Source organism: Bos grunniens, chromosome 22 (assembly GCF_055505025.1).
Source record: "Bos grunniens cultivar Pamir isolate PY7600 chromosome 22, Bosgru_T2T1.0, whole genome shotgun sequence".
Classification (NCBI taxonomy): Eukaryota; Metazoa; Chordata; class Mammalia; order Artiodactyla; family Bovidae; genus Bos; species Bos grunniens.
In genome coordinates this window covers 26281179-26307928 of record NC_141186.1, presented here as the reverse complement: position 1 = coordinate 26307928, position 26750 = coordinate 26281179, and the positions used below count along the sequence as shown (strand labels likewise).

Sequence of the window (26750 nt, the reverse complement as noted above, 5' to 3'; positions counted from 1 at the left end):
AAGATAACTGCACCTGAATATTCACTGCAGAACTATTTACAATGCCTCAGAATGAATCAGAATGTCCATTGACAGACGAATGCTTAAAAAGCCAATAGTACACATATATGATGGATTATCTCTCAGCCATGAGATTGCATGAAATAATGACATTTTAGTAATGTGGAAGGACACAGACATGCCCAGATGCTAAATGTTGTGAGATAGAGAAGTATAAATAGCTTAGGTTATCACTTATACTTAGAATCTAGATTTTCATAGGAATGAATGAATATTCGAAACAGAAAGAGAAAACTGATGGTTCTCAAAGAGGACACATGGGGGAAAGGAGGTTTTAGGAGGCTGGTATTAACTTACATACACACACATATTCTGGAAATACAAAATCAACAAAGGCCTATTGTAGGGCACAGTGATCCTCAATCAACACTGTGTATTAATTCATACGTGAAAAGTTTCAAATAGCAATAGTCATATATCAGGGGCTTCCCTGTTGGCTCAGGGGTAATGAATCTGCCTGCCAGTACAGGAGGTGATGGTTTGATCCCTGGGGTGGGAAAATCCCCTAGAGATGGAAATGGCAACCTATTTCAATATACCTGCCTGGGAAATCCCATGGACAGTGAAGCCTGGTGACCAAAAGGGTCAGGCACGACTTACCAACTACACAACAACAACAGTCATATGTAAATCTAGAACTGAATCATGTGACTGTACATCTCAAAATATACCACCTTCTAAATGGACTATACCAATAAACAAAATTAAAAATTCAATTAAAAGAGAGAAAAAGTGACTGTATTCCATTCAGGTCTTGGGGACCTCTGCTTGTGTCACAGGCCTGGACTCCAGTTCCAAAGCTGAATTGTTTTAATGCTAAGGAGATGAGGAGGAGATGCCAGCAAATGAAGCTCCTTCAACCCCGAGTACCTGGCCACTCTCTGGTTGGCAACACGAGCTGTGGATCTTGCTGGGCCTTCCTACACCCATACCAAGCCAAGTGTATCCAAAGGATGGTGCACACTCTGGGCAGAAAGAGCTTTAAACTTTCCCCTGGTCTCCAGCCCTGATCTCCTTTTTCACACTCATTCCAGGCACATACTACAGCACCCTGAGGATAGAGTTTTAGCAGGGATTGGTGTTAGTCTGGGCTCTTAAAAGGGATGTAGTAATGAGCCCTAAGCCCTGGGGACTTTGTGCTGGCACTTTCCATTCTTAACTACCACCCAGGACACAGCTTGCCCTGAGGCTCTGGTTGATCTAGTAACCAGAGTGGGGCAGGAGGAAGAGCCGCCATCTGTGGAGGCGTCTTGCAACTGCAATTTCCAAAGGGCAGCTTGTCTGCACTTGTGATTCACGATTCACAAGGCCTGTGGGTCTGTACACAGTAACTGCTGGAAGAAATGTCCCGGGCTAGGCAATTGAGAGAGAGCTCTACAACACTCCCACTGCCAAGTAGGCACTTTCAACTGGTACACTGTGGGCCCAAGGTTTAAAACAAACAGGCAAAAAACCCACGCAATTTCAGGCCTCACACCACTACTTTTTTTGCAGTGCAAATAAAAATGTCAGTGAGGATTCCCTCACACTCCTCAAAGTGGTCATCATCCAAAGTACTACAGAGAAATAATTCTGCGCAGGCCATGGAATAAAGAGAACCCTCCCACAGTGTTGGAACAATGTGAACTGGAAGTCCCTCTGTGGAGAGCAGTACAGAGGTTCCTCACAAATCTATGAAGAGAGGAACCCTATGAGAGGCCAATTCAACTACAGACCAATCTGCAAACAAAATAATATTGTGCAAATATAACCACACCTCAATATTCACTGCAGCATGATTTACAATACCCAAGACCCAAAACGAATCAAAATGTCCATTGACAGTTGACTGATTAAAAAATGTCTGGTATATGATGCAGTGTAATACCTCTCAGCCATGAGACACCATGAAATAATGCTAGTTTAAAATATGAATGGATCTAGCCACGCTTGGACACTGACTGTTGTGGGACAGAGAAAGATACAAGCTTAGGATATCACCCATAGGCAGAATGTAGAATTTCATGGAATAAATCAATTTCCAAGACAGAAACAGACTCCCAGACTTGGAGCAACAACAACAACAAATGATAATCCACAAAGATGAAATATGGATGCAAAGATAATTCGGAAGTTTGGCATTAACATATACACACAAGTATCCTGGGAATCCATAACCACCAAGGACCCACTGTGGAGCACAGGAAACACAATTAACAACGTGCATGCATCCACACGTGTAAAGATTCAAATAAGAACAGTCCTAAGCATGTCCACAACTGAATCACGTGGCTGTACACCTCAAAATACACAACCTTCCGAATCAATTATACCCCAAAGTAGAACAAAAATTCAAAGAAAGAAAGAGGTAGAAATGGCAATTGTCTTCCACTGAGGCACTGGGGACCTCTACTTTTGTCTGAGCCTGGATCCCATGCACGCTCCAGTCCCAAAGCTGGATAGTTCAAATGCTAAGGAGACAGTTAGCGGTGCTCGCAAATGAAGCCCCCTCCAACCCTGATTGCCCCACTCTCTGGATGGCAACAGGAGCTGGGATACAACTGGGCCTTCCTACACCCATACAAAGCCTAGTGTATCCAAAGGATGGTGCACACTGTGGGTTGAAAGAGCTTTAAACTGTCCCCTGGTCTCCACAGTTTCCAAGGGCTGGGTTCTCACCTTCTGCTTTTTCAGTCGTTCACCCCACGTACCAATCACCCTGAGGATCCAGTTTTGGCAGAGATTCGTGTTAATCTGGGCTGTTAAGGGTAAGAGGGGTGAAGTAATGAGATTCAAGTCCTTGGGTCTTTGTACTGGCACATTCCACTCTAACTTCCACCCAGGACACGACTTTTCCCTAAGGCTGTAGTTGAAGCAGTAACCAGAGTGGGGTGGAAGTGCTGCCGCCTTGTGGCCGCTTTCTGCAACTGCAACTTGCAAAGGGCAGCTTGTGATCACTTATTCACAAGGCTTGTGAGGCTGAAAACAATTCCTACCTGAAGAAGTGTATTGGGCTAGGTGTTTGAAGGCAATGGCACCCCACTCCAGTACTCTTGCCTGCAAAATCCCATGGACGTAGGAGCCTGATACGCTGCAGTCCATGGGGTTGCAAAGAGTCAGACACGAGTGAGCAACTTCACTTTCACTTTTCACTTTCACACATTGGAGAAGGAAATGGCAACCCACTCCAGTGTTCTTGCCTGGAGAATCCCAGGGACGGGGGAGCCTGGTGGGCTGCCGTCTATGGGGTTGCACAGAGTCGGACACAACTGAAGCGACTTAGCAGCAGCAGCAGGTATTTGAAAGAAGGTTCTTCTAGTTCAGTCGGTAAAGAATCCACCTGGAATTCAGGAGACTTGGGTTCGATTCCTGGGTTAGGAAGATCCCCTGGAGAAGGAAACAGCAACCCATTCCAGTATTCTTGCCTGGGAAATCCCATGGACAGAGGAACCTGGCAAGCTACAGCCCATGGGGTCCCAAGAGTTGGACATGACTTAGCAACTAAATCATCACCGTCTTCTGATCCAGGCCCTCTGTCAAGCATGCACTTCAACTGGTATATTGTCAGCCCACAGTTTAAAAACAACAACAACAACAACACATGATTTCATGTCTCCAATTACTGCTTTTTAATGTAACGTCATCACCCAAAGGACTACAGAGAAATAAAGCTGCATAGGTTGTGAAAAAAAAGAGAACCCTCTGACACGGTTGGAGCAATGTAATCTGGTACTCCTCTATAGAGAGCAGCATAGAGGTTCCTCACAAATCGATGACGAGAGAAACCCTATGAGGGGCCAATTTTACTATGAGTCAATAAGCACACAAATAATATTTTGTGAAGATAACTACACCTAAGTATTCACCACAGCACTATTTACAATATTTAAGACTTGGAAGGAATCAAAATGTCCATTGACCAATGAATGATTAAAAAACATGTGGTACATACATACTACAGAATATCTCCTAGCCATGAGATAGTGTGAAATAATGCCATTTTGGCAACATGGTTAGACCAAGCCATCCACATGCTGCAATGCAGACCCCTGGAGTGTCAACCATGACACAGACAAATAAACTACAAGAAAATTTTTTAGTTGAAGAATAATAACCATATGATCATCCCAATAGATGCAGTAAAGGCTTTGACAAAATTCAATTCCCTTTAAGATAAGAAGTCTGCCGAAAGTGGGCACAGAGGGAACATACATCAACATAATAAGGGCCATATATGACAAACTCATAGCTAAGATCATATTCAACAGAGAAAAGCTGAAAGTCTCCTGAAAGATCAGGAACAAGACAAGGATGCTCACTCTGACCATTATGACTCCACACAGTATTGGAAATTCTGCTGCTGCTGCTGCTAAGTTGCTTCAGTCACGTCTGACTCTGTGCGACCCCATAGACGGCAGCCCACCAGGCTCCCCCGTCCCTGGGATTCTCCAGGCAAGAACACTGGAGTGGGTTGCCATTTCCTTCTCCAATGCATGAAAGTGAAAAATGAAAGTGAAGTCGTGTCCGACTCCTAGTGACCCCATGGACTGCAGCCTATCAGGCTCCTCTGCCCATGGAATTTTCCAGGCAAGAGTATTGGAGTGGGGTGCCATCGCCTTCTCCGACTGGAAATTCTAGCCACAGAAATTGAAAAAGAAATAAATAAAAAGAATCCAAAGCAGAATGGAACATGCAGAACTGTCACTGGTTGCAGATGACATGATGCAAAAATCAATCTAAAGAAGTCACTGAGAAACCACTAGGGCTCATCAATTAGTTCACTTAGTTCCAAGGCTACAAAATTAACACACAGAAATCTGTTGCACTTCAAAACACTAACAATGAAAGATCAGAAAAAGAAATAATCCCATTTACCATTGCACCGAGAAGAATAAAACACCTAGGAATAAACCTACCTAAGGAGGTAAAAGACCTGTACTCAGAAAACCATAACATTGATGGAAGTAACTGAGGATGGCACAAACAGATGTTAAGATATACAGTGTTCTTGGAATGGAAGGTTTAATATTATTAAAATAACCATACCACCCAAGGCAATCTACAGATTCAATGCAATTCCTATTAGAATATGAATAGAATTTCTCACAAAACTAGAACAAATCAATTAAAAAGTTGTAAAGATACAGAAAAGACCCAGAATATTCAACACAATGTTGACAAAGAAGGCTGGAGGAATCACACACCTGACTTCAGATTCTACTACAAAACTATTAAGTCAAATAAGTGTGGTGCTGTCACAAAAACAGACATGTAGCTCAATGAAGCGGAGAAAGCACAGAAATAAATCAAGCACTTTTGGGCAATTAACCTATGATAAAGGAGGTAAGCATATACAAGGGAGAAAGGACAGTCTCTTCAATAAGTGGTGTGGGAAAACTTGGTGCATGTAAAAGAATGAAATTAGAACATTCTCTCATAAAATATACAAACATAAACAAATCAATTAAAGACCTAAACGTAAGACATGAAACTATATAACTCCTAGAGAAAAACATAGGCAGAATAGTCTTTGACATAAATCACAGCTATAGTTTTTGGGATTTGTCTTTTAAAGCAAAGGAGTTAAAAGCAAAGATAAACAGATGGGACATAATTAGACTTAAAAGATTTTGTACAATAAAGGAAACCACTGACAAAAAAGACAACCTACTGAATTAGAGAATATATTTGTAAATAAGATAACTGCTGCTGCCTGCTTCTGCCAAGTCGCTTCAGTCGTGTCCGACTCTGTGTGATCCCATGGACTGCAGCCTACCAGGCTTCTCCGTCCCTGGGATTCTCCAGGCAAGAACACTGGAGTGGGTTGCCATTTCCTTCTCCAATGCATGAAAGTGGAAAGTGAAAGTGAAGCACTCAGTCATGTCTGACTCTTAGCGACCCCATGGACTGCAGCCTACCAGCCTCCTCCATCCATGGGATTTTCCGGGCAACAGTACTGGAGTGGGGTGCCACTGCCTTCTCCCAAATAATATAACTAGTAATGGGTTAATATCCAACATATATAAACAATTCATACAACCCACCATCAAAAATTAAAAAAAAAACAAACAAACAACAATCTGATTAAAAAATGGACAGAAGATCTGAATAGACATTTTTCCAAAGAAGACATACAGATGCTCAGCAGGCACATGTAAAGATGCTCAACATTATTAATCAGAGAAATGCAAATTAATACTGCAATGAAATATCTTATACCTGCCAGATGGCCATTACCAAAAAGACCACAAAAATCAAATGTATTAAAAGGATTTGGAGAAAGAAGCAGCCTTGTACATGGTTAGTGATAAGCTAAACCAGCCACTGTGGAAAACAGTGTGGCAGTCTCTCAAAAAACTAAAAATAGAACAACCGTGTAACATAGGAATTCTGCTCCTGGGTATATATCTGAAAAAAGTGAAAGCGAACACTGTATTCAAAAAGATGCAAGCACCCCGTGTTCATAGCAGCGTTCTCTACAATTGCCGAGATATAGAAACGAGCTAAGCGCTTATCCACAGAGCAGTGTGTAAGAGGTGGCACACACATATGTACAACAGAATAGTACTCAGCCAAAAAGAGAATGGCGTTTTGCCATTTTCAGCAACATGGATTACCTTGGAAGATATCCTATGAAGAATAAATCAGAGCAAGACAGATACTATATGATATCACTTATACATGAAATCTAAGAAATAAAAGTTCTGAACGGAACAAAAAGGAAACAGTCTCACAGATACAGAGAACAAACTAGTGGTTACTAGTGGGGAGAGGGGCCAGAGAGCAGTAGGAGATTAAGAGGCACAAACCATTATACTTAAATATACTACAAAGATATACTGTTACAGCCACACGAATATAGCCAATAATTTATAATAACTATAAAAATGAGCATAATCTTAAAAAATTATAAATCACTCTGTTGTACACCTATAACATATAATACTGTACATCACTATATCTCAATTAAAAAATAAAATGAGTGAAATAGATGCTATTAGTAATTCCTCTGTCTATATGAAGTAACCGAGTCGTTACTGTGGCTTTAACGTTAATGTCTCCCCGTAATTATACACTGAATTCCTCATGAATGGCATGAATGGTCTTGTAAGAGAGATGCCCAAGAATTCCCTGGCTCTTTCCACCATCTGAAAGTGTTAGTCATTCAGTCCTACATGACTCTTTGCAAACCCATGGACTGTAGCCCGCCAAGCTTTGTCCATGGAATTCTCCAGGCAAGAATACTGGAGTGGGTTGCCATTCCCTTCTTCAGGGGATCTCCCTGACCCAAGGATCAAACCCAGGTCTCCTGTATTGCAAGGAGAATCTTTACTATCTGAGTCATCATGTGAGGACGCGGTAAAACAGGCCCAGCAATGAACTAGGAAGCATGGCCTCATTCAATCATGCTGGTGCCATGAGCTTGGACTCACCAGTCTCCAGAACTAGGAGTTACACAGTCTACGGTACTTTGTTGTAGCAGCTACAAGCTAAGATATGTAACAAGAGGTTCAATAACCTACCCCAAAGCACACAGCTAGTAAATAGTATATTTGGAATTTAAACCCAGGCAGTGTAGCTCTACCTCTCACTTATTGACCTGTACAACTGACTGCAATTCAATGGGGAAAAATTATCAGGAGCACACAGGCCCCCACTCCCACGCCCACCCCCCGAGATGTCTAGTCACATAGAATGAGAGGCCATCAGACTGTCAAAGAATAACGGCTGCAGAGTTGTGTTTGAAAGGATGGTGAGAACTGTTAAAGACGGTGATGGACAGAGTTTACTGTGGAGGAGTCTAAGCCATGGAATGAAACAGAAAAAAAAGGGTCTGGCGGGATTATGGTGTATAAGGTGTATTTAGAGAGTGGGGTTAGAAAGGGTTGCAAAGTAACTTGGCTGCCCTTCTCAAAAAGACTTGAAATGTGAAGAATAGATTTCTCCTTGTACTCCATTCAGGGGACCATGAAATGTTGATTTTAAAGCTTCTTGACAATATTTTATGACAAGTACTTTGTGAAGATTAATAATTTGGCTATTTGGGGGTAGCATTGGCAAAAGATATTTAAACCACCACGTGTCTTAATTTTGAAAACATGGATAATAACCCTGTAAGACTTACATAGTTAAGAGAATAAAATAAGATCAAAGCACTATCTCTGTGAAAAGCTCAAAATGCTTGGGGAAACAATTTTTAAAGTAAATCCCTGACAGCTTACTTTCTGTCATTCATCATAAACGTAACCCTCCCTCAAATAATATGGTGTTTTTCTGGTTGATATGTATAGTGTGTATAGTATTAAAATATAAAACATGCCTGTCTCATTAGCCATGAAAACACACAGAATCAAAATTAATTACAAATACACATTTGTCAGCTCAGCTGGTAAAGACTCCACGTGCAATGCAGGAGACCCGCTTCAATTTCTAGGTTGGGAAGATCCAATGGAGAAGGGATAGGCCACCTACTCCAGTATTCTTGGGCTTCCCTGGTGGCTCAGCTGGTAAAGAATCTACCTACAATGCAGGAGACCTGACTTCGATCCCTGGGTTGGGAAGATTCCCTGGAGAAGGGAACAGCTACCCACTCCAGTATTCTGGCCTGGAGAATTCCATGAACTGTATAGTCCCTGGGGCCGACCTTCACTTTCACTTTTCATACATTTGTCATCTATAGGTATACAGTTATGCCTTCTATCAAAAAAAATAAGGTTTGCTACAAAAGGCAGCAGCATATAATAGGTAAGTGTCTAAATAATAAATTGGCACAGAAATAATTCCAAAATAGTATCACAGTGGATGGTTGCATTATTCATGTAGTAGAACAATACTTAACACATATCAATACAATTCTCCTTTAATAGAGAATCCCCCAAGCAAAGTAACCGTTCCATTTTGCTGTGAGGAGAAATTCCATTTTACAAAGTTGGCTGCGGAGGCTCATACATATTTTATAGCTAGTAATCGGTATTTTCCCAATATAAATTTCATGTTCCAGTGTAAAAAGCCGTTCACAGCAGCTGTTGCATAATTTTTAAATTACAAAGATCTTAATCTTCATGAAGTGTAAGAAAGTAAGAGATAAAACATAGTGAAAATAAAAACAGTTTGGAAATGGCTGTGTCTTCAAAAATTAACAATGTGAATGTTTTACTCTTCGGGCAATTGTAATAGGAAGCCTACATCCCATAAAGTTTTCAAACTGTTTCAGTGCACATTCCTTGCAGAATAATGGGGGGGAAAATGTGGTTCTGACCTTCCAAATTATCGTCATTGCAAATACCGGATGAGAAGGGAATTTGCTTATACCAGTTTATGATTTTATCATTTTAAAATCATTTCTATTGCGTAAGTGGGAAGAACACTAAGATGATAAAATCTTACAGTCTGAGTTTTAGCTTTGTCCCCATCATACTGAAGCAAGTGCTTAGCACACATGGCTATATTTCTTGGGGTCTGTTTCCTTATTTGGAAAAAGGAAGTTTAAATTAGTCTACAACAATTTGTTGCAATTCTAAGTTTCTTTAATCTGATGGATAAGGCCTTCTGATATTTATGTGATACATTTCTGCTTTCTTTTTACCATATGCATTTTATCCCATCAGTACAAGAGTGACTAGAATGTTAATGAGGTTCCAACCACATTTTCAATTCCATGACCAAAGACAATCCCAGTCATCATGAACATTCAAGATTCTAGTTACTTGGAATCAGGAAAAGATGCAAAGCACATTCTATTAATATTAATGTTTAGTCAGTACTATATTCTGATATTGAAGACATTTAGATTTTAGAACATGTATATGTTATTCTCCTTGCTTCTCATTCTATGATGAAAACCTACAATTGTTTTTATCATTTACCAAATGCCCAATTCACAAGAAGTTCCATAAAATTAGATGGTTGACATTCTGTTTAAGCCTGAAGACAAGGTTAAAAGTAAAGAGGAAAAGAAACACTGCAAGGAAAAGCTCTTCATTACATATTTCAAACAGCTTTTGTATGAGGATGCTGATGCTGTACAGTGTATAAAGTTCATAATTTTTTTTAAAAAAAGTATTTATTTTGGTTGTGCTGAGTCTTCGTTGCTGTATGGGCTTTACTCTAGTCGCAGGGGCCACTTCTCTAGTTGGCGGTGCCCAGGCCTCTCATTTTAGGCGTTTCTCTTGTTGCAGAGCACAGGTTCTTGGGCTTCAGTAGCTGTGGTTCCCAGGTTCTAGAACACAGACTCAACAGTCGTGACTCATGGGCTTAGTTGCTCTGCAACATGTGGGATCTTCCCAGATCAGGGATCGGACTCACATCTTCTGCACTGGCAGGAAGATTCTTTACCACTGAGCCACCAGGGAAACCCCAGAGTTCATTTTATATTGTGTACTCAATAGACAAAGATTTTAAAGGCTGCTGCTGCTAAGTCACTTCAGTCGTGTCCGACTCTATGCGACCCCATAGATGGCAGCCCACCAGGCTCCCCCATCCCTGGGATTCTCCAGGCAAGAACACTGGAGTGGGTTGTCATTTCCTTCTCCAATGCATGAAAGTGAAAAGTGAAAGTGAAGTCGCTCAGTCCTGTCCAACCCTCAGCGACCCCATGGACTGCAGCCTACCAGGCTTCTCCATCCATGGGATATTCCAGGCAACAGTACTGGAGTGGGGTGCCATTTAAAGATTTTAAAGGCTGCGCTAAGGTAAAAGAATTATGCTATTAAAATTTCCTATACAAGGATATTTCCTTCTTCTTCCCTACTTGCTTCTTTACCAATAACAACATGCCTGATTTTCCAACTTGGTTTGCTCTACAAGATGGAATGATGACTTTTCCACTTTTATCGAGCCTATAGCTCTGTGAATACTTTCAGACCCAAATGGGTTGTATCAAAAAGTGTTCTCATTTCAATAACTCTAACTGTAGTGAGTGAATATTATTGATGTGTAATTGAATATCTTATTTAAGATGTTAAATGACAAGGAAGGCAATAATGGCTATTTCAGGAGTCATGAGTTGAATCCCTAGGTCAGGAAGATCCCCTGGAGGAACATGTGGCAACCCACTCCAATATTCTTGCCTGGAGAATCCTCATCAACAGAGGAGCTGGTGGGCTCCAATCCATAGGGTTGCAAAGAATCAGATACGACTGAAGTAACCGAGCATGCACACACACAGGTGAAAAACTGCACCAAAGTCTGTTTTGACAGATGTCTTAGGATGCAATCACCTGGTTCCAGTGCCCAGCAGGTGACCTATACACTGTTAAAACTCTAATTCCTACTAATTCGATCTTTTGTTAATTGTTCGTGCTACATTATAACACCGGCATTTGAGTTTTCCCCCACATATGGCTCAGAAAGCCACAACAATTACTTGGATTTGGTATGTGCCATGTTTTATACCTTCAAAATTCATAAATTGAAATTCTAATCCCCAATGTGATGCTACTTGGAGGTGATTAGGTCATAAGGGTGGCACCCTTGTGAATGGTACTACTGCCCTCATAAAGAGGCTCCGGAGAGCTCCCTCGCCCCTTCTGCCATCTGAGGACACATGTGAGAGTCATCTATGAAACACCACGCATGCTCTTGCTAGACGGTGATCAGCCAGCACCCGCATTTTCAATTTCTCAGTCTCTAGAAATGTGAGAAATAAATCTGTTTGTAAGCTACCCAGTCTATAATATCCTGTGACAGCAAACCAAAGGGATTAAGACGATGTAGGAGGTGAAATCCATCTACTATCACTCTAAGTTGTCTTCCAAATAGAAACATTCTCTAGGTCCGTGGGTACCGGTAGACTGGCTTTGGGTCACACATTCACAGCATTCATTTATTCTGCGACATATCCTGCCATGTTGATCCTTCTGTATGACCATGTTTTTCCTCATAGTAAACCCAAAGCTGGTTTTCTGGAGTACCTATCCACTGATTCTCATTGGGGTTTTGATGGGAAATGTTCATTTGTTTTTCACCGCCACTGAAGGGTTGCTTAAGCCATGGCTTGGCAGTAGGCTGTGGGAAGCAGCTGGAGAGGTTCACTAGTACAGTGGCAGACCTAGCTGGTCTTGCTGATAGCTTTTCTTTATAAATATGCTCAGTACTCTCGATTTCTACATTGGTGATAGAAACAGTAAATTCCAAAGCTGTACTTGCCTCTCCTGGGGGAGAAATGAGCTAAGGGGTATATATTAGTGTTATTTACAACTGCCCTGCTTTTCCTAACTCTCCACTACTTGGGTACATGAAGGAGGACCAACTGATAAAAGAATTCAAGTGATGGTAGACAGATACTTTAGCCCCAATTTTTCAGAAATAAAAAGAGTGTACCAAGAAGCCATTCCCAAGTGGTGCATCACATAATATGAATTCTGAGGGGTATTTTAAGTTGGAAAAAGTGGTACAGATGTTGGGCAGACACAGCATTTTGTATCTCTCTGTTGAAGGTGATGTATATTAACATGCTTCTGAGAAGTCTGGTGGTAAAGAATCTCTTTTAAGTTACTGTTTTTCAAACAAATTTACTGCAAAAATTTCCCTTCTAACATTTCTTAATCTTATACAAAATTAATATTCCAGCCCATGCAGTGTTGGGAACATAGACTATTGTACAAGTTAACGTGTAACTTCGCATGCAAATAGAATAGTATTAATAAAATGGACAGCTGAACTTTTGCAAGGGGAGCTATCCTAATGCAAAATAATCACAATGTTTCTATCACTTTAACCAGGTGGGAGTCTAAAGGGAGCTAATCAGACAATTTGAGGTCAATAAGAATACCAAGTACCCTCATCTATCAAATAACTATCTTTACCTCCTAATAATGAGTACAACTCTTATGGGAATCTCATTCATGCTTAGTATAAGATAATTAAAGGAATAAAGAACAAAGACTGATGAAAATCATACTTGCATGAAACAAATCCTATTCGCAAAAAGAAGCAAGTTTCAAACTCCTAGGTGAGGCAGAGAGCTATCTCGATTCTTTAAATGCACAGACGGGCAGACAGAACAGATGACTTTATTTGGATCCTACTGAGTTTGAAACATCTGTAAAACTTCACTGTGAGTTCCTTTCAGGCCTCAAAGACAGTGCTTATTCACAAGGAACTTGATTTAGTACACGAAGATGGTGATCACTAACACTAGCAAATGATGGGCATCACGTTATCACTTCACAGATGTTTGTATTCCTGTCTCCTTCCACAAACTCCTCAGAAAGAGCCTATGAGCCAGAAGTAGCATTGGCCGCTCTACAGTGTCAGCCTTATTATGATTATCTCAATAGATGCAGAGAAAGCCTTTGACAAAATTCAACATCCATTTATGATAAAAACTCTCCAGAAAGCAGGAATAGAAGGAACATACCTCAACATAATAAAAGCTATATATGACAAACCCACAGCAAACATTATCCTCAATGGTGAAAAATTGAAAGCATTTCCTCTAAAGTCAGGAACAAGACAAGGGTGCCCACTTTCACCATTACTATTCAACATAGTTTTGGAAGTTTTGGCCACAGCAATCAGAGCAGAAAAAGAAATAAAAGGAATCCAAATTGGAAAAGAAGAAGTAAAACTCTCACTGTTTGCAGATGACATGATCCTCTACATAGAAAACCCTAAAGATTCCACCAGAAAATTACTAGAAATAATCAATGACTATAGTAAAGTTGCAGGATATAAAATCAACACACAGAAATCCCTTGCATTCCTATACACTAATAATGAGAAAACAGAAAGAGAAATTAAGGAAACAATTCCATTCACCATTGCAACGGAAAGAATAAAATACTTAGGAATATATCTACCTAAAGAAACTAAAGACCTATATATAGAAAACTATAAAACACTGGTGAAAGAAATCAAAGAGGACACTAATAGATGGAGAAATATACCATGTTCATGGATTGGAAGAATCAATATAGTGAAAATGAGTATACTACCCAAAGCAATTTATAGATTCAATGCAATCCCTATCAAGCTACCAACAGTATTCTTCACAGAGCTAGAACAAATAATTTCACAATTTGTATGGAAAAACAAAAAACCTCGAATAGCCAAAGCGATCTTGAGAAAGAAGAATGGAACTGGAGGAATCAACCTACCTGACTTCAGGCTCTACTACAAAGCCACAGTTATCAAGACAGTATGGTACTGGCACAAAGACAGAAATATTGATCAATGGAATAAAATAGAAAGCCCAGAGATAAATCCACGCACATATGGACACCTTATCTTTGACAAAGGAGGCAAGAATATACAATGGATTAAAGACAATCTCTTTAACAAGTGGTGCTGGGAAATCTGGTCAACCACTTGTAAAAGAATGAAACTGGACCACTTTCTAACACCATATACAAAAATAAACTCAAAATGGATTAAAGATCTAAACGTAAGACCAGAAACTATAAAACTCCTAGAGGAGAACATAAGCAAAACACTCTCTGACATACATCACAGCAGGATCCTCTATGACCCACCTCCCAGAATATTGGAAATAAAAGCAAAAATAAACAAATGGGACCTAATTAACCTTAAAAGTTTCTGCACATCAAAGGAAACTATTAGCAAGGTGAAAAGACAGCCTTCAGAATGGGAGAAAATAATAGTAAATGAAGAAACCGACAAACAACTAATCTCAAAAATATACAAGCAACTCCTACAGCTCAACTCCAGAAAAATAAACGACCCAATCAAAAAATGGGCCAAAGAACTAAATAGACATTTCTCCAAAGAAGACATACAGATGGCTAACAAACACATGAAAAGATGCTCAACATCACTCATTATCAGAGAAATGCAAATCAAAACCACTATGAGGTACCATTTCACACCAGTCAGAATGGCTGAGATCCAAAAGTCTACAAATAATAAATGCTGGAGAGGGTGTGGAGAAAAGGGAACCCTCTTACACTGTTGGTGGGAATGCAACCTAGTACAGCCACTATGGAGAACAGTGTGGAGATTCCTTAAAAAACTGGAAATAGAACTGCCCTATGATCCAGCAATCCCACTGCTGGGCATACACACTGAGGAAACCAGAAGGGAAAGAGACACGTGTACCCCAATGTTCATCGCAGCACTGTTTATAATAGCCAGGACATGGAAGCAACCTAGATGTCCATCAGCAGATGAATGGATAAGAAAGCTGTGGTACATATACACAATGGAGTATTACTCAGCCATTAAAAAGAATACATTTGAATCAGTTCTAATGAGGTGGATGAAACTGGAGCCTATTATACAGAGTGAAGTAAGCCAGAAGGAAAAACATAAATACAGTATACTAACGCATATATATGGAATTTAGAAAGATGGTAACAATAACTCTGTATACGAGACAGCAAAAGAGACACTGATGTATAGAACAGTCTTATGGACTCTGTGGGAGAGGGAGAGGGTGGGAAGATTTGGGAGAATGGCATTGAAACATGTAAAATATCATGTAGGAAACGAGTTGCCAGTCCAGGTTCGATGCATGATGCTGGATGCTTGGGGCTGGTGCACTGGGACGACCCAGAGGGTTGGTATGAGGAGGGAGGAGGGAGGAGGGTTCGGGATGGGGAACACATGTATACCTGTGGCGGATTCATTTTGATATTTGGCAAAACTAATACAATTATGTAAAGATTAAAAATAAAATAAAATTAGAAAAAATAAAAAATAAAATCAATTCTGAAAAATTCCAAGCACTCTATGAATGAATAAAATGAACAAATGGCAAAAAAAAAAAAAAAAAAAAAAATCTGGAAACTCTGCTTGGTGAAATCAACCCAATTCTACTCATTTCCAACAAAGAACAGTTTAATCATTTGAGGGGTGTAGGGCTGGAGCTAATTCCATGTTTCAGTGAATTAACTAGCTCTATGGGCATTTTATGGGCTTCCCTGTTGGCTCAGAGAGTAAAGAATCTGCCTGCAATGCAGGAGACCCAGGTACTATCCCTGGGTCAGAAAGATCCCGTGGGAGAAGGGAATGGCTACCCCTCCAGTATTCTTGCCTGGATAATTACATGGACAGAAGAACCTGGTGGCTACACTTCATAAGGTCGTGAAGAATTGGACACTACTGAGCAACTAACACTTATAGAGGCATTTTATATCTGGTTACTCATTGTGATAAAGTTTTTGAGAGTGTAATAGCAAAAAGCAAATGTATTTATGGTAAGGCAAGGGGAGAAGTAAATATCAAAAATAGGTGGACACTACATCACATTTTCAAAGATGTACAAAATCCTTCAGTATGTGCTGTGACTACTAATAGTGTCATTTTTTAAAATTTAGCAAACACTTGTATGATTTAGTATGTGGCAGGTAGAATTCTCCATTCATTTCAAATATTGCTTTTTCCTCGAAGCCTTCGTATGTATTGCTGCTGCTAAGTCGCTTCAGTCATGTCCGACTCTGTGCGACCCCAGAGATGGCAGCCCACTAGGCTCCCCCGTCCCTGGGATTCTCCAGGCAAGAACACTGGAGTGGGTTGCCATTTCCTCCTCCAATGCATGAAAGTGAAAAGTCAAAGTGAAGTCGCTCAGTCCTGTCCGACTCTTAGCGACCCCATGGACTGCAGCCTACCAGGCTCCTCCGTCCATGGGATTTTGCAGGCAAGAGTACTGGAGTGGGGTGCCATTGCCTTCTCCATCATATGTATTAGGTACAACTAATTATCCCACTTTACAGATGAAGAAATGGGAACAGAGAGGCTACATCACTCTCAGGGGTTGAGACAGGATTTGAACCTAGCAATTCACTGAAAAAATCTGTATTCTTAACCACCATGTGACATTATTCTGGCCATTGGATTTTTATGTTATGTTATTTCTTTAAAAATTCTGTGTGTGTGTGTGTGTGTGTGTGTGTGTGTGTGTGTGTTAGTATCTGTATGTGGCATTCAGGTTAGAAGAATAATTGCAAAATTCCCTAAAACTGGAGGGAGAACGGCAGCAGACACATCAGCTAAAAAGCCAACCTAGCTTTCTAGTTAGAAACTAGTAGCTTAGAGAAATAATCTTTTTGATACACTGAAATATTGCTGTTAGAAACAGCTGGTTATAGAATATACAAACTTATTTGTATGACATGTTTAAATAATTTTTTTCAAATTTAACTCAAAATTACATATGGGAAGACCGGCTGATAGATAGGGGCACTAAGAAGTTTGGGATGTAAGTATTCAATCAAAACAAGATTTCATGTCCTACATTTTTGATGAATAAGATGCAAAGTGATCATTTTTGAAATTTTTATTTTTAATGTACAAATTATAAGTCACATAAAATGGTAATAAAAATCCAATTTTAAAATGTTACTAATAAAAGAAATCCTGTGTTAGATAGAAAACCAGACATACCAATTTTGCTACCTTTAGTTACTCAACTGATTGGTTGGATGAGCCCAGCAGATGTTTGCTTTATAATCGGCATTAAATTAGGCACAAATCAACAAATAACACTGCAAACCTCCTTGAAATACTATAATTTTAAATTATCTTTTCTAAGGAAAAATTTGCCTTCATTGATATATTTTGCAATTTACTATCTTGATTGGTTTTCTACTGCTAGTAAATGGTAAACATTTAGGAATATATTTTCAGTATATCTAGAAAATTCACTCTAGTCAAGGGATTTCCTTATTATGCATGAAGCTAAATAACTTGAAAGTTGTAAAAATTAGAGTAAAATACTTTAGGTCCACTTCATGTTGATAAATATTTTCTGAGTTCCTCTTCTATGAAAGACAACGAAATGGATGTTGAAGAGACTATCAAAATGAATAATATTTAAGTGTTTCCTGATAGGTTTTCATAACCTAAAAATGTTAGAGAGTATATATGCATATTTGTAAAATTCACATATTTAATTCTATGAGTGTACACATATGCACATACACACACATAGTGGCAAATAAATACAGATACTTACTTGTATATATTTGCCAGCAAATCAAAAAAAAAAAAGTATCACTGGCTTTGAAGAAACCCTCAGGGGTAGCAATCAATCATTTGTTTAAAAAAAAACTTCATTATCATTAGTTTTGAAGCACTTGTGGATGTTAATTAGCAGTTGTATGTGGAAAAAATATACAATTGTGAGTATAAATGTTATCTGGAAAAATTAAACATAGAATGCGGAAAAACTTAAGGAACATACTAAAAATTTATTTTACTTATATCTTTTTTTGGTGACATATGATAAAAATATCCATTGCTAAATAAGGAAAAATGATTTTTCAATACCTAGAAAATTAAATACTACTTAGTAACAAAACACAGTATCACTTTAAGTTGTAACATTTTAGTCTTTCTCAATGGGACATAAAATAATGGTCATCTCTCAAATAATAAAATCTCAGACTTAGTCACATTATATGCTTCAACAAGTTTTTTCATTGGAATAATACAATGTCCCTTATCAGAAAATCCAAAATAAAGAGGATTGGAGTTAGAAATGAACTTGAACCCTGTTTCTGCATGACTGTCGGAAAGGTAATCACCCTATTACATTTTCTAATGGGAATGATATGCTCTTCTATGGCAAGAATTAAAAACTTCAATTTTTAAATGGACTTTTAGACTAGGATATATAATAACACTCAGGAAACGGTGGTATACTTATTTCCTTTCCTACCCTTTATTCTTTCCCAACTTATACCTCTGTGGTATGCGCACTGGAGTGCGGGTATACACGCACACACACACACACGCACACACACACACACACACACACTCCCTTTCCATTAGGAAGATGTGCGGTTCTTTTCAAAAATGTCTTATTGTCCCTACATTACAAATGTTGTAGGATTTCGTTGCAATCATTCTTTGTCATTTTATACTTTGACGTTTCAAGATTGCAGTGAAAATTCGAGTTGGACATTGCTATAGAAATTGCCTAATTTTCTCATCAGTTTCATGTAACTTTCTGCTTTGGATTTTTAGTTTATTTAATATTCTTATGCTTCTATGTCCAGTTTAGTTACGCTCAAAGAAATGGCTGAAATAACATGGACTTGAAGATATTTAATATAACTCTAAAGAACAGATTGTCAGTGAAAATTTGTCTTAGACTCTAAGAGACCCTTAGTCATTGCTCAGTCAATATATATGAGCAAATTAGCTTTCTAGAATCGGAAATACACATATAATTCTACAAATACATATAGGAATATATATATTTTTAAGTCTAAAGGAATTCATTTTTTTAATCTTAAGGGAGAAAATGAAAATCATTCTTTTGTCCAAGCACAATGACATTCTTTCACATTTTCCATTTGTATCAAATCCTAACTTCTGCTTTGTGAATACATTTGCACAAGGTCATTCAGCTAATCTGGAAGTATCAACATTCTCTAATAATTCTATCTGTGCATGTGGCATGTCAAAAGATAATTACCAGAAGTTGAAAATATGATTTTCATACAAATACATCAGGACCAATTCTCCTCATTAATGCAGTAATCAGCAGGAAGGCAAAGATGATTCAAAGGATAATTGTTGGAACAAAGATTGTATAGTACTGGGGAAAAGAATGTGGGCATAACATTGCTAGATTAGATACAAAACTGGTTAATGCTCTCTACAGCAAGAAAACCCAAACCTTTTAGTTACATTTTCTATCAGAAAATACTGATTTACATCTCTACCAGGCAAAAGTCTAGAAGTTAACTTGCAACTTCACAGAATATGTACTTTTACAGTAAGTGTTAAGTTTATCAGTGGTACATTCCTGAAATATAGATAATTTAAAAACCTTTGTGTTGGTCTGATAAGCAAAATTCTAACCTAATATGTCTATAAGAGTATGCATGGCCCTGCCTTTGCCTGATTTACAAGTTTGATTCATTTTTCTTAATAAACTAAGTCTGACTGGCTACCAATACGAAAAGACACCTGAGATGGAAGCAGGATGTGTGTTTATTAGCTCAGACAGTTGGATGAAAACAACAGCATTCATGTAGGCTAAGCTATGTTTGAAGGGAATGTATTGGAAAGACTATTTTGGCATTGTTCATTTGCTAAGTCGTGCCCCACTCTTTGCGACCCCATAGACTACAGCGTGCCCAGCTTCCCTGTCCTTCACTGTCTCTTGGAGTTGGCTCCAAATATGAGGTAACTTATATAACAAAGGAGAAACTGATGCGTTTGGGGCCAGAAATGGGGCATCTTTGTAGATCAAAGCAGGAGCCAAAGAAAGGTATACTAGTTTTCTAGGGCTGATGGAACAAATGATCACAGATCAGGTTACTTAAAACAAGGGAAATTTCATTTCTCATGGTTTTTCAGTCTAAAAGTCCAAAGCAAGGTGGAGGAAGGGCTCTACCCTCCAAATCCTCCAGAGAAAGGTCCTTTCTTGCCTCTTCTTCCTTATGATAGCCTCAGGCATGTTGTGGTTTGTGCAAGCGTAACAGCGACCTCTGTGTCTGTCTTCACATGACTGTCCCACCTCTGGGTCTGTGTCCATTTATACTGCATGAGGGCCATTCTAATCTCATGCTGGAGAAGACTCTTAAGAGTCCCTTGGACTTCAAGGAGATCAAACCAGTCAATCCTAAAGCATATCAGTCCTGAATATTCATTGGAAGGACTGATGATGAAGCCGAAGCTCCAACACTGTGGCCATCTGATGTGAAGAGCTGACTCACCGGAAAAGACCCTGATGCTGGGAAAGATTGAAGGCAGGAGGAGAAGGGGACGACAGAGGATGAGATAGCTGGATGGCATCACCAACTCAATGGACATAAGTTTGAGCAAACTCCAGGAGATAGTGAAGGACAGGGAAGCCTGGCATGCTGCAGTCTCAGTTCAGTTCAGTTCAGTCACTCAGTCGTTTCCGACTTTGCGACCCCATGAATTGCACCACGCCAGGCCTCCCTGTACATCACCAACTCCCGGAGTTCATCCAGACTCATGTCCATCGAGTTGGTGATGCCATCCAGCCATCTCATCCTCCGTCGTCCCCTCTCCTCCTGCCCCCAATCCCTCCCAGCATCAGAGTCTTTTCCAATGAGTCAACTCTTCACATGAGGTGGCCAAAGTACTGGAGTTTCAGCTTTAGCATTATTCCTTCCAAAGAAATCCCAGGGCGGATCTCCTTGCAGTCCAAAGGACTCTTAAGAGTCTTCTCCAACACCACAGATCAAAAGCATCAATTCTTCTGCGCTCAGCTTTCTTCACAGTCCAACTCTCACATCCATACATGACCACTGGAAAAACCATAGCCTTGACTTTGTTGGCAAAGTAATGTCTCTGCTTTTGAATATGCTATCTAGGTTGGTCAGAACTTTCCTTCCAAGGAGTAAGCGTCTTTTAACTTCATGGCTGCAGTCACCATATGCAGTGATTTTGGAGCCCCAAAAAATACTCTGACACTGTTTCCACTGTTTACCCATCTATTTCCCATGAAGTGATGGGACCGGATGCCATGATCTTCGTTTTCTGAATGTTGAACTTCAAGCCAGCTTTTTCACTCTTCTGCAGTGCTGCAGTCTATGGGGTCACAAAGACGGACACGACTGAGCGACTGAACAACAACAATCTCATGTTGTTGACCTCATCTCATGTAAGATGAGGTTGTATGACCTCATCTTAACTTGATTGCATCTACAATCAAGGGCTCAATTTCCAAACAAATATTATATTAATGATATATATGGCATCTAGAGAGACTTCCCTGGTGGCTCAGACGGTAAAGTGTCTGCCTGCAATGCAGGAGACCTGGGTTCAATCCCTGGGTAGGGAAGATCTCCTGGAGAAGGAAGTGGCAACCCAGTCCAGTATTCTTGCCTGGAAAATCCCATGGATGGTGGAACCTGGTAGGCTACCGTCTATGGGGTTGCAAAGAGTCGGACATGACTGAGCAACTTCACTTCACTTCATGGCATCTAGAAAAATGTAACAGATGATCTTATTTGCAAAACAGAAATAGAGACATAGGTATACAGAACAAATTATGGACACTAAGCAGGGAAAAGCTGGAGGTGGGAAGAAGTGGGAGGTTAGGATTGACATATATATACTATTGATACTAAGTATAAAACAGGTAACTAATGAGAACCTGCTGTGTAGTTCAGGGAACTTAAGAGTTCTGTGGTGTCCTACACCGGAAGGAAATGCAAAAAAGGAAATGCAAAATCATTGTATATCAACTACACTTCAGTTAAAAAAAAATACAAATGCTATGACTTTTGAATGCAAAGTAGTGCCTTATATATCTTGCAGTAAATACAGTTTCCTCCTGTCTCCCCTACTCACGACAAAAATTTCATTAAATTACCTCAACTTTATTCATCAGCACCTCTGACCTTGCAGATGCCTGAGAATTTTTGAAAGGAAAACAAAATCTGTCTTCTTCTCCAGCTATTTCCATCATCTTTTAAGAAGAAGAGTTCTCTGCCATAAAATTGCCCTAGTAACACGTTCACAACCAACTGCTGTCTATTTAGAGGGAAAGCAGGCAGGTAAATGGACTACATTGTCTGACTCTTTACTTTTATCATTGCAGGATGGCAAAGAAGTTTAAAAATACAAGTTAAAAGCAGCTTCAATTTGTGTGCAACTAGGAGATATACAGCTGAACTGTGCCGTGCTGAGCACTTCTAATTTTATTTATTTGAAAAAGAAATAAAGATCCAGCTGTGATGGTGGCAGCAATGCTACTGGCAAGAAAATGAGTATCACTCTTTCAAGGCAGGATAAAGAGATTGGCCATCTGAGAAATGCGGAAGTCCTGTTCCTTATCTCTGTCCTGTGGAACCAGATAACAATAATGTGAAGAGGAGGGAAGCAGCAGCGGGTGGGAGGTGGTGGGGGGCGGTGGGGGAAGTCACTCTCCCAGACACCTTTATTCTGGCTGGAATTATACCTTCAGGAAGATTCCTGGTCAGTATTTTCTTCCGAGGGGATTCACATTATTGAACTGCTTATTTGCGCCTCCTAATAAGGAGTAGAACTAATTTCCTGAATAGAAAGCACTCTTAACTCCAGTACATTAAACACCTTCTTTTTAATTTGCTACTTACAGTGTAATTATAGAAGCACTTGACTGAATGAAGGCTGGGTAAGGTGTGTGAGGTGGTGGTGACATTCTTAATAGACAGGCTCACTTAGAATGGATTTAAACCCCTAAATCCTTAATTATTTTCTAAACTCTTACTGAAATAGAAGGAATTCGGTAATTCCTTCTATTTGGTAATGTATTCTATGCATGCACGGGCATGCATCATGCATTCAAATTTTTTCATCAAAAACAAAAACAAAAAAACAGCATGCCTGAATGAAGTTGTCAGTGCTATGCAATATTGAAGGAGAGGAGAAACATTCTTGAAAACAAGGCTTAAGATTATTATTCAAAATCGACACTTCTATAAAAGGCTGGAAAGTATCTGTATGACTCCGCTACACACATGATTTAGATGACATACGTTGGAAACTCTAGATAAATGCCTCAGAAGTAGATTTCAGGAAGGGCAGAATTCTCTTCCACAGTCAACCCCTGTCTGATGAGATCTCAGTTTGGGGGAGAGTGCAGCGTATCATGTAACTGTGGGTTCCCAGTTTCCTGTTCCACATGTAAGAAACTTAGAAGTTGTCACTCAGCCTCAACAACAAATGAAAAGCTCAAGAAACTAAAAAATCAACAACCCTTCTTGGATCCATGAGAGAGGAAAACAGGATACACCGTTGTCCCAAAGATTGATACAGACAGGGAAAAAGAGGGCATCATGGTTTCCTGGAGAAGAAATTCACTGGCAGAGACTGAGGCAGGAATTAGTGCTATAGTAGAAAACCTTAACTGTGAATGATAGACTGCTGGAGATTCAGTGTGGGCAACTCAGGGCTAAACACTCTAGGGGGACCCAGCCATCAGGGGCACCCACAAACTTGGGAGCTTATACCTCCTGAAGCCTTCAACAGATTTCTAAAGTCACTACCAGAGAACATTCTCATTTTGCTCCTGGCAGGGAGGGAGGGGAATGGGAACTGTTTTGAAATACATAGAGAACTCTGTTCTTTTACAGCCTGTGCGTGTTGTCCTTAGTTGCTTAGTCATGTCGGACTCTTTGCGACCCCGTGGACTGAAGCCTGCTAGAACCCTCTGTCTATGGGCATTCTCCAGGCAAGAATACTGGCGTGGGTTGCCATGCCCTCCTCCAGGGGATCTTTCCAACCTAGGGATTGAACCCAGGTCTCCCACACTGCAGGCTGATTCTTCACTGACTGAGCCACTAGGGAAGCACAGATGGCCTGCCCTCAAGAAAACTACTTATCAGAGCCTGATCAAGTATTAGGAGTACATAGCTGGTGGGCTGCCGTCTATGGGGTCACACAGAGTTGGACACGACTGAAGGGACTTAGCAGCAGCAGCAGCAGCTGCCTTAAGGGGCTTCCCTGGTGGCTCAGTGGTAACGAACCAATCTGCCAATGCAAGAGACTCAGGTTCAATCCCTGGATGGGCAAGATTCCCTGGAGAAGGAAATGACAACCAACTCCTAGTTGCCTGGGAAATCCCATGGACAAAGGAGCCTGACAGATTACAGCCCATAGGGTCACAAAAGAGTCAGATACATTGAATGACTAGACAACAATAGCAAGCTGTCCTGAGGGAAGGGAAACACCCACCTCCAGCCCACTCAAGCCATTCTTTCCAGTCTAGAAGGGAAAAACACCAGCAATAAACAACAAAAATCCCTCAAACCTAAGAAGCTCTTGTGAATTTCACATTACAGAGGCAGAGGCTCATAAAAGGACAGAAATTTTAGGACCATGTAAAGCTTCCCTTCCACCTACACTTCACTACCACATTCCTAAAGGCCTATTTACAGCAATTTTTTTTTAAATCCAGTGCATGATGTCCAGATATATATATATATATATATATATATATTCACTATTCTATTCCTTAGATCCTCAGAACCTATTCATTTTATAATTAGAAGTCTAAACCCTTTATTTAGATCCTAAACCCTATAATTAAAGTCTAAACCAACCTCTCAGCTTTTGTCCAAATCCCCAAACTCTGGCAACCAACATTCTCCCCTTTGATTCCATGAGCTTGACTATTGACAGAGTCAATTCACAGGCAGGTTGATAAGAAGTCCGGGGTCCTCAAGGAGAAGAAAGTGGTCTGAGGCTCTCAAAGAGGAGATAGGGGTCTGGAATTCTCAAGGAGGAAAGGACAAACATTTTTGTTTTCTCTACATTCCTTAGTCTTAGTCACATAAAATGTTTTGTTTTTTTTTTTTTTTCCTTTAAGCCCAGAACTACTGATTATACAACAAACAACTCAGTTTAAACTTTGTTCAGTTCAGTTGCTCAGTCCTATCCAACTCTTTGCGACCCCATGAACCGCAGCATGCCAGGCCTCCCTGTCCATCACCAACTCCCAGAGTTTACTCAAACTCATGTTCATTGACTCAATGATGCCATCCAATCATCTCATCCTCTGTGATCCCTTCTCCTCCCATCTTCAATCTTTCCCAGCATCAGGGTCTTTCCAAATAGGAGTCAGTTCTTCACACCAGGTATTGGAGTTTCAGCTTCAGCATCAGTCCTTCCAATGAATATTCAGGACTGATTTCGTTTAGGATGGACTGGTTGGATCTCCTTGCAGTCCAAGGGACTCTCAAGAGTCTTCTCCAACACCACAGTTCAAAAGCATCAATTCTTTGGTGCTCAGCTTTCTTTATAGTCCAACTCTCACATCCATACATGACTACTGGAAAAACCATAGCCTTGATTAGATGGAGCTTTGTTGGCAAAGTAATGTCTCTGCTTTTTAATATGCTCTCTAAGTTGGTCATGATTTTTCTTCCAAGGAGTAAGCATCTTTTAATTTCATGGCTGAAGTCACCATCTGCAGAGATTTTGGAGCCTCCCAGAATAAAGTCTGTCACTGTTTCCACTATTTCTCCATCTATTTCCCATGAAGTGATGGGACCAGATACCATGATCTTCGTTTTCTGAATGTTGAGCTTTAAGCCAACTTTTTCACTCTCCACTTTCACTTTCATCAAGAGGCTGTTTAGTTTTTCTTCACTTTCTGCCATAAGTGTGGTGTCATCTGCGTACCTGAGGTTATTGATATTTCTCCCCACAATCTTGATTCCAGCTTGTGCTTCATTCAGCCCAGTGTTTCTCATGATGTACTCTGCAGATAAGTTAAATAAGCAGGGTGACAATATACAGCCTTGATGTACTCCTTTCCCTATTTGGAACCAGTCTGTTGTTCCATGTCCAGTTTTAACTGTTGCTTCTTGACCTGCATACAGGTTTCTCAAGAGGCAGGTCAGGTGGTCTGGTATTCCCATCTCTTTCAGAATTTTCCACAGTTTGTTGTGATCCACACAAAGGCTTTGGCATAGTCAATAAAGCAGAAATACATGTCTTTCTGGAACTTTCTTGCTTTTTTATGATCCAATGCATACTGGCAATTTGATCTCTGGTTTCTCTGCCTTTTCTAAAACCAGCTCGAACATCTGGAAGTTCACGGTTCCTGTACGTTGAAGCCTGCCTGGCTTGGAGAATTTTGAGCATTACTTCGCTAGTGTGTGAGATGACTGCAATTGTATGGTATTTTGAGCATTCTTTGACATTGCCTTTCTTTGGCACTGGAATGAAAACTGTCCTTTTAAAGTCCTGTGGCCACTGCTGAGTTTTCCAAATTTTCTAGCAGATTGAGTGCAGCACTTTCACAGCATCATCTTTTAGGATTTGAAATAGCTCAA

The 26750-nt window shown here is 40.0% G+C and overlaps 1 protein-coding gene across 5 annotated transcripts in view; it reads right to left on the bottom strand.

Annotated features, from left to right (window-relative positions):
* LOC147348225 (uncharacterized) overlaps positions 1–26750 on the bottom strand; it is a 247260-nt gene that overhangs the window by 17802 nt on the left and 202708 nt on the right. The window contains exon 3 of one of the 5 annotated variants that reach the window (XM_086368907.1): positions 2718–2798. The exons of the other annotated variants lie outside the window; for them this stretch is intronic. Coding sequence (XP_086225033.1) covers positions 2754–2798 — 45 coding nt within the window. The 3' untranslated portion in view covers positions 2718–2753. Of the gene's footprint in view, positions 1–2717; positions 2799–26750 lie in introns of those variants that run through there. 5 annotated transcript variants of the gene reach the window in all.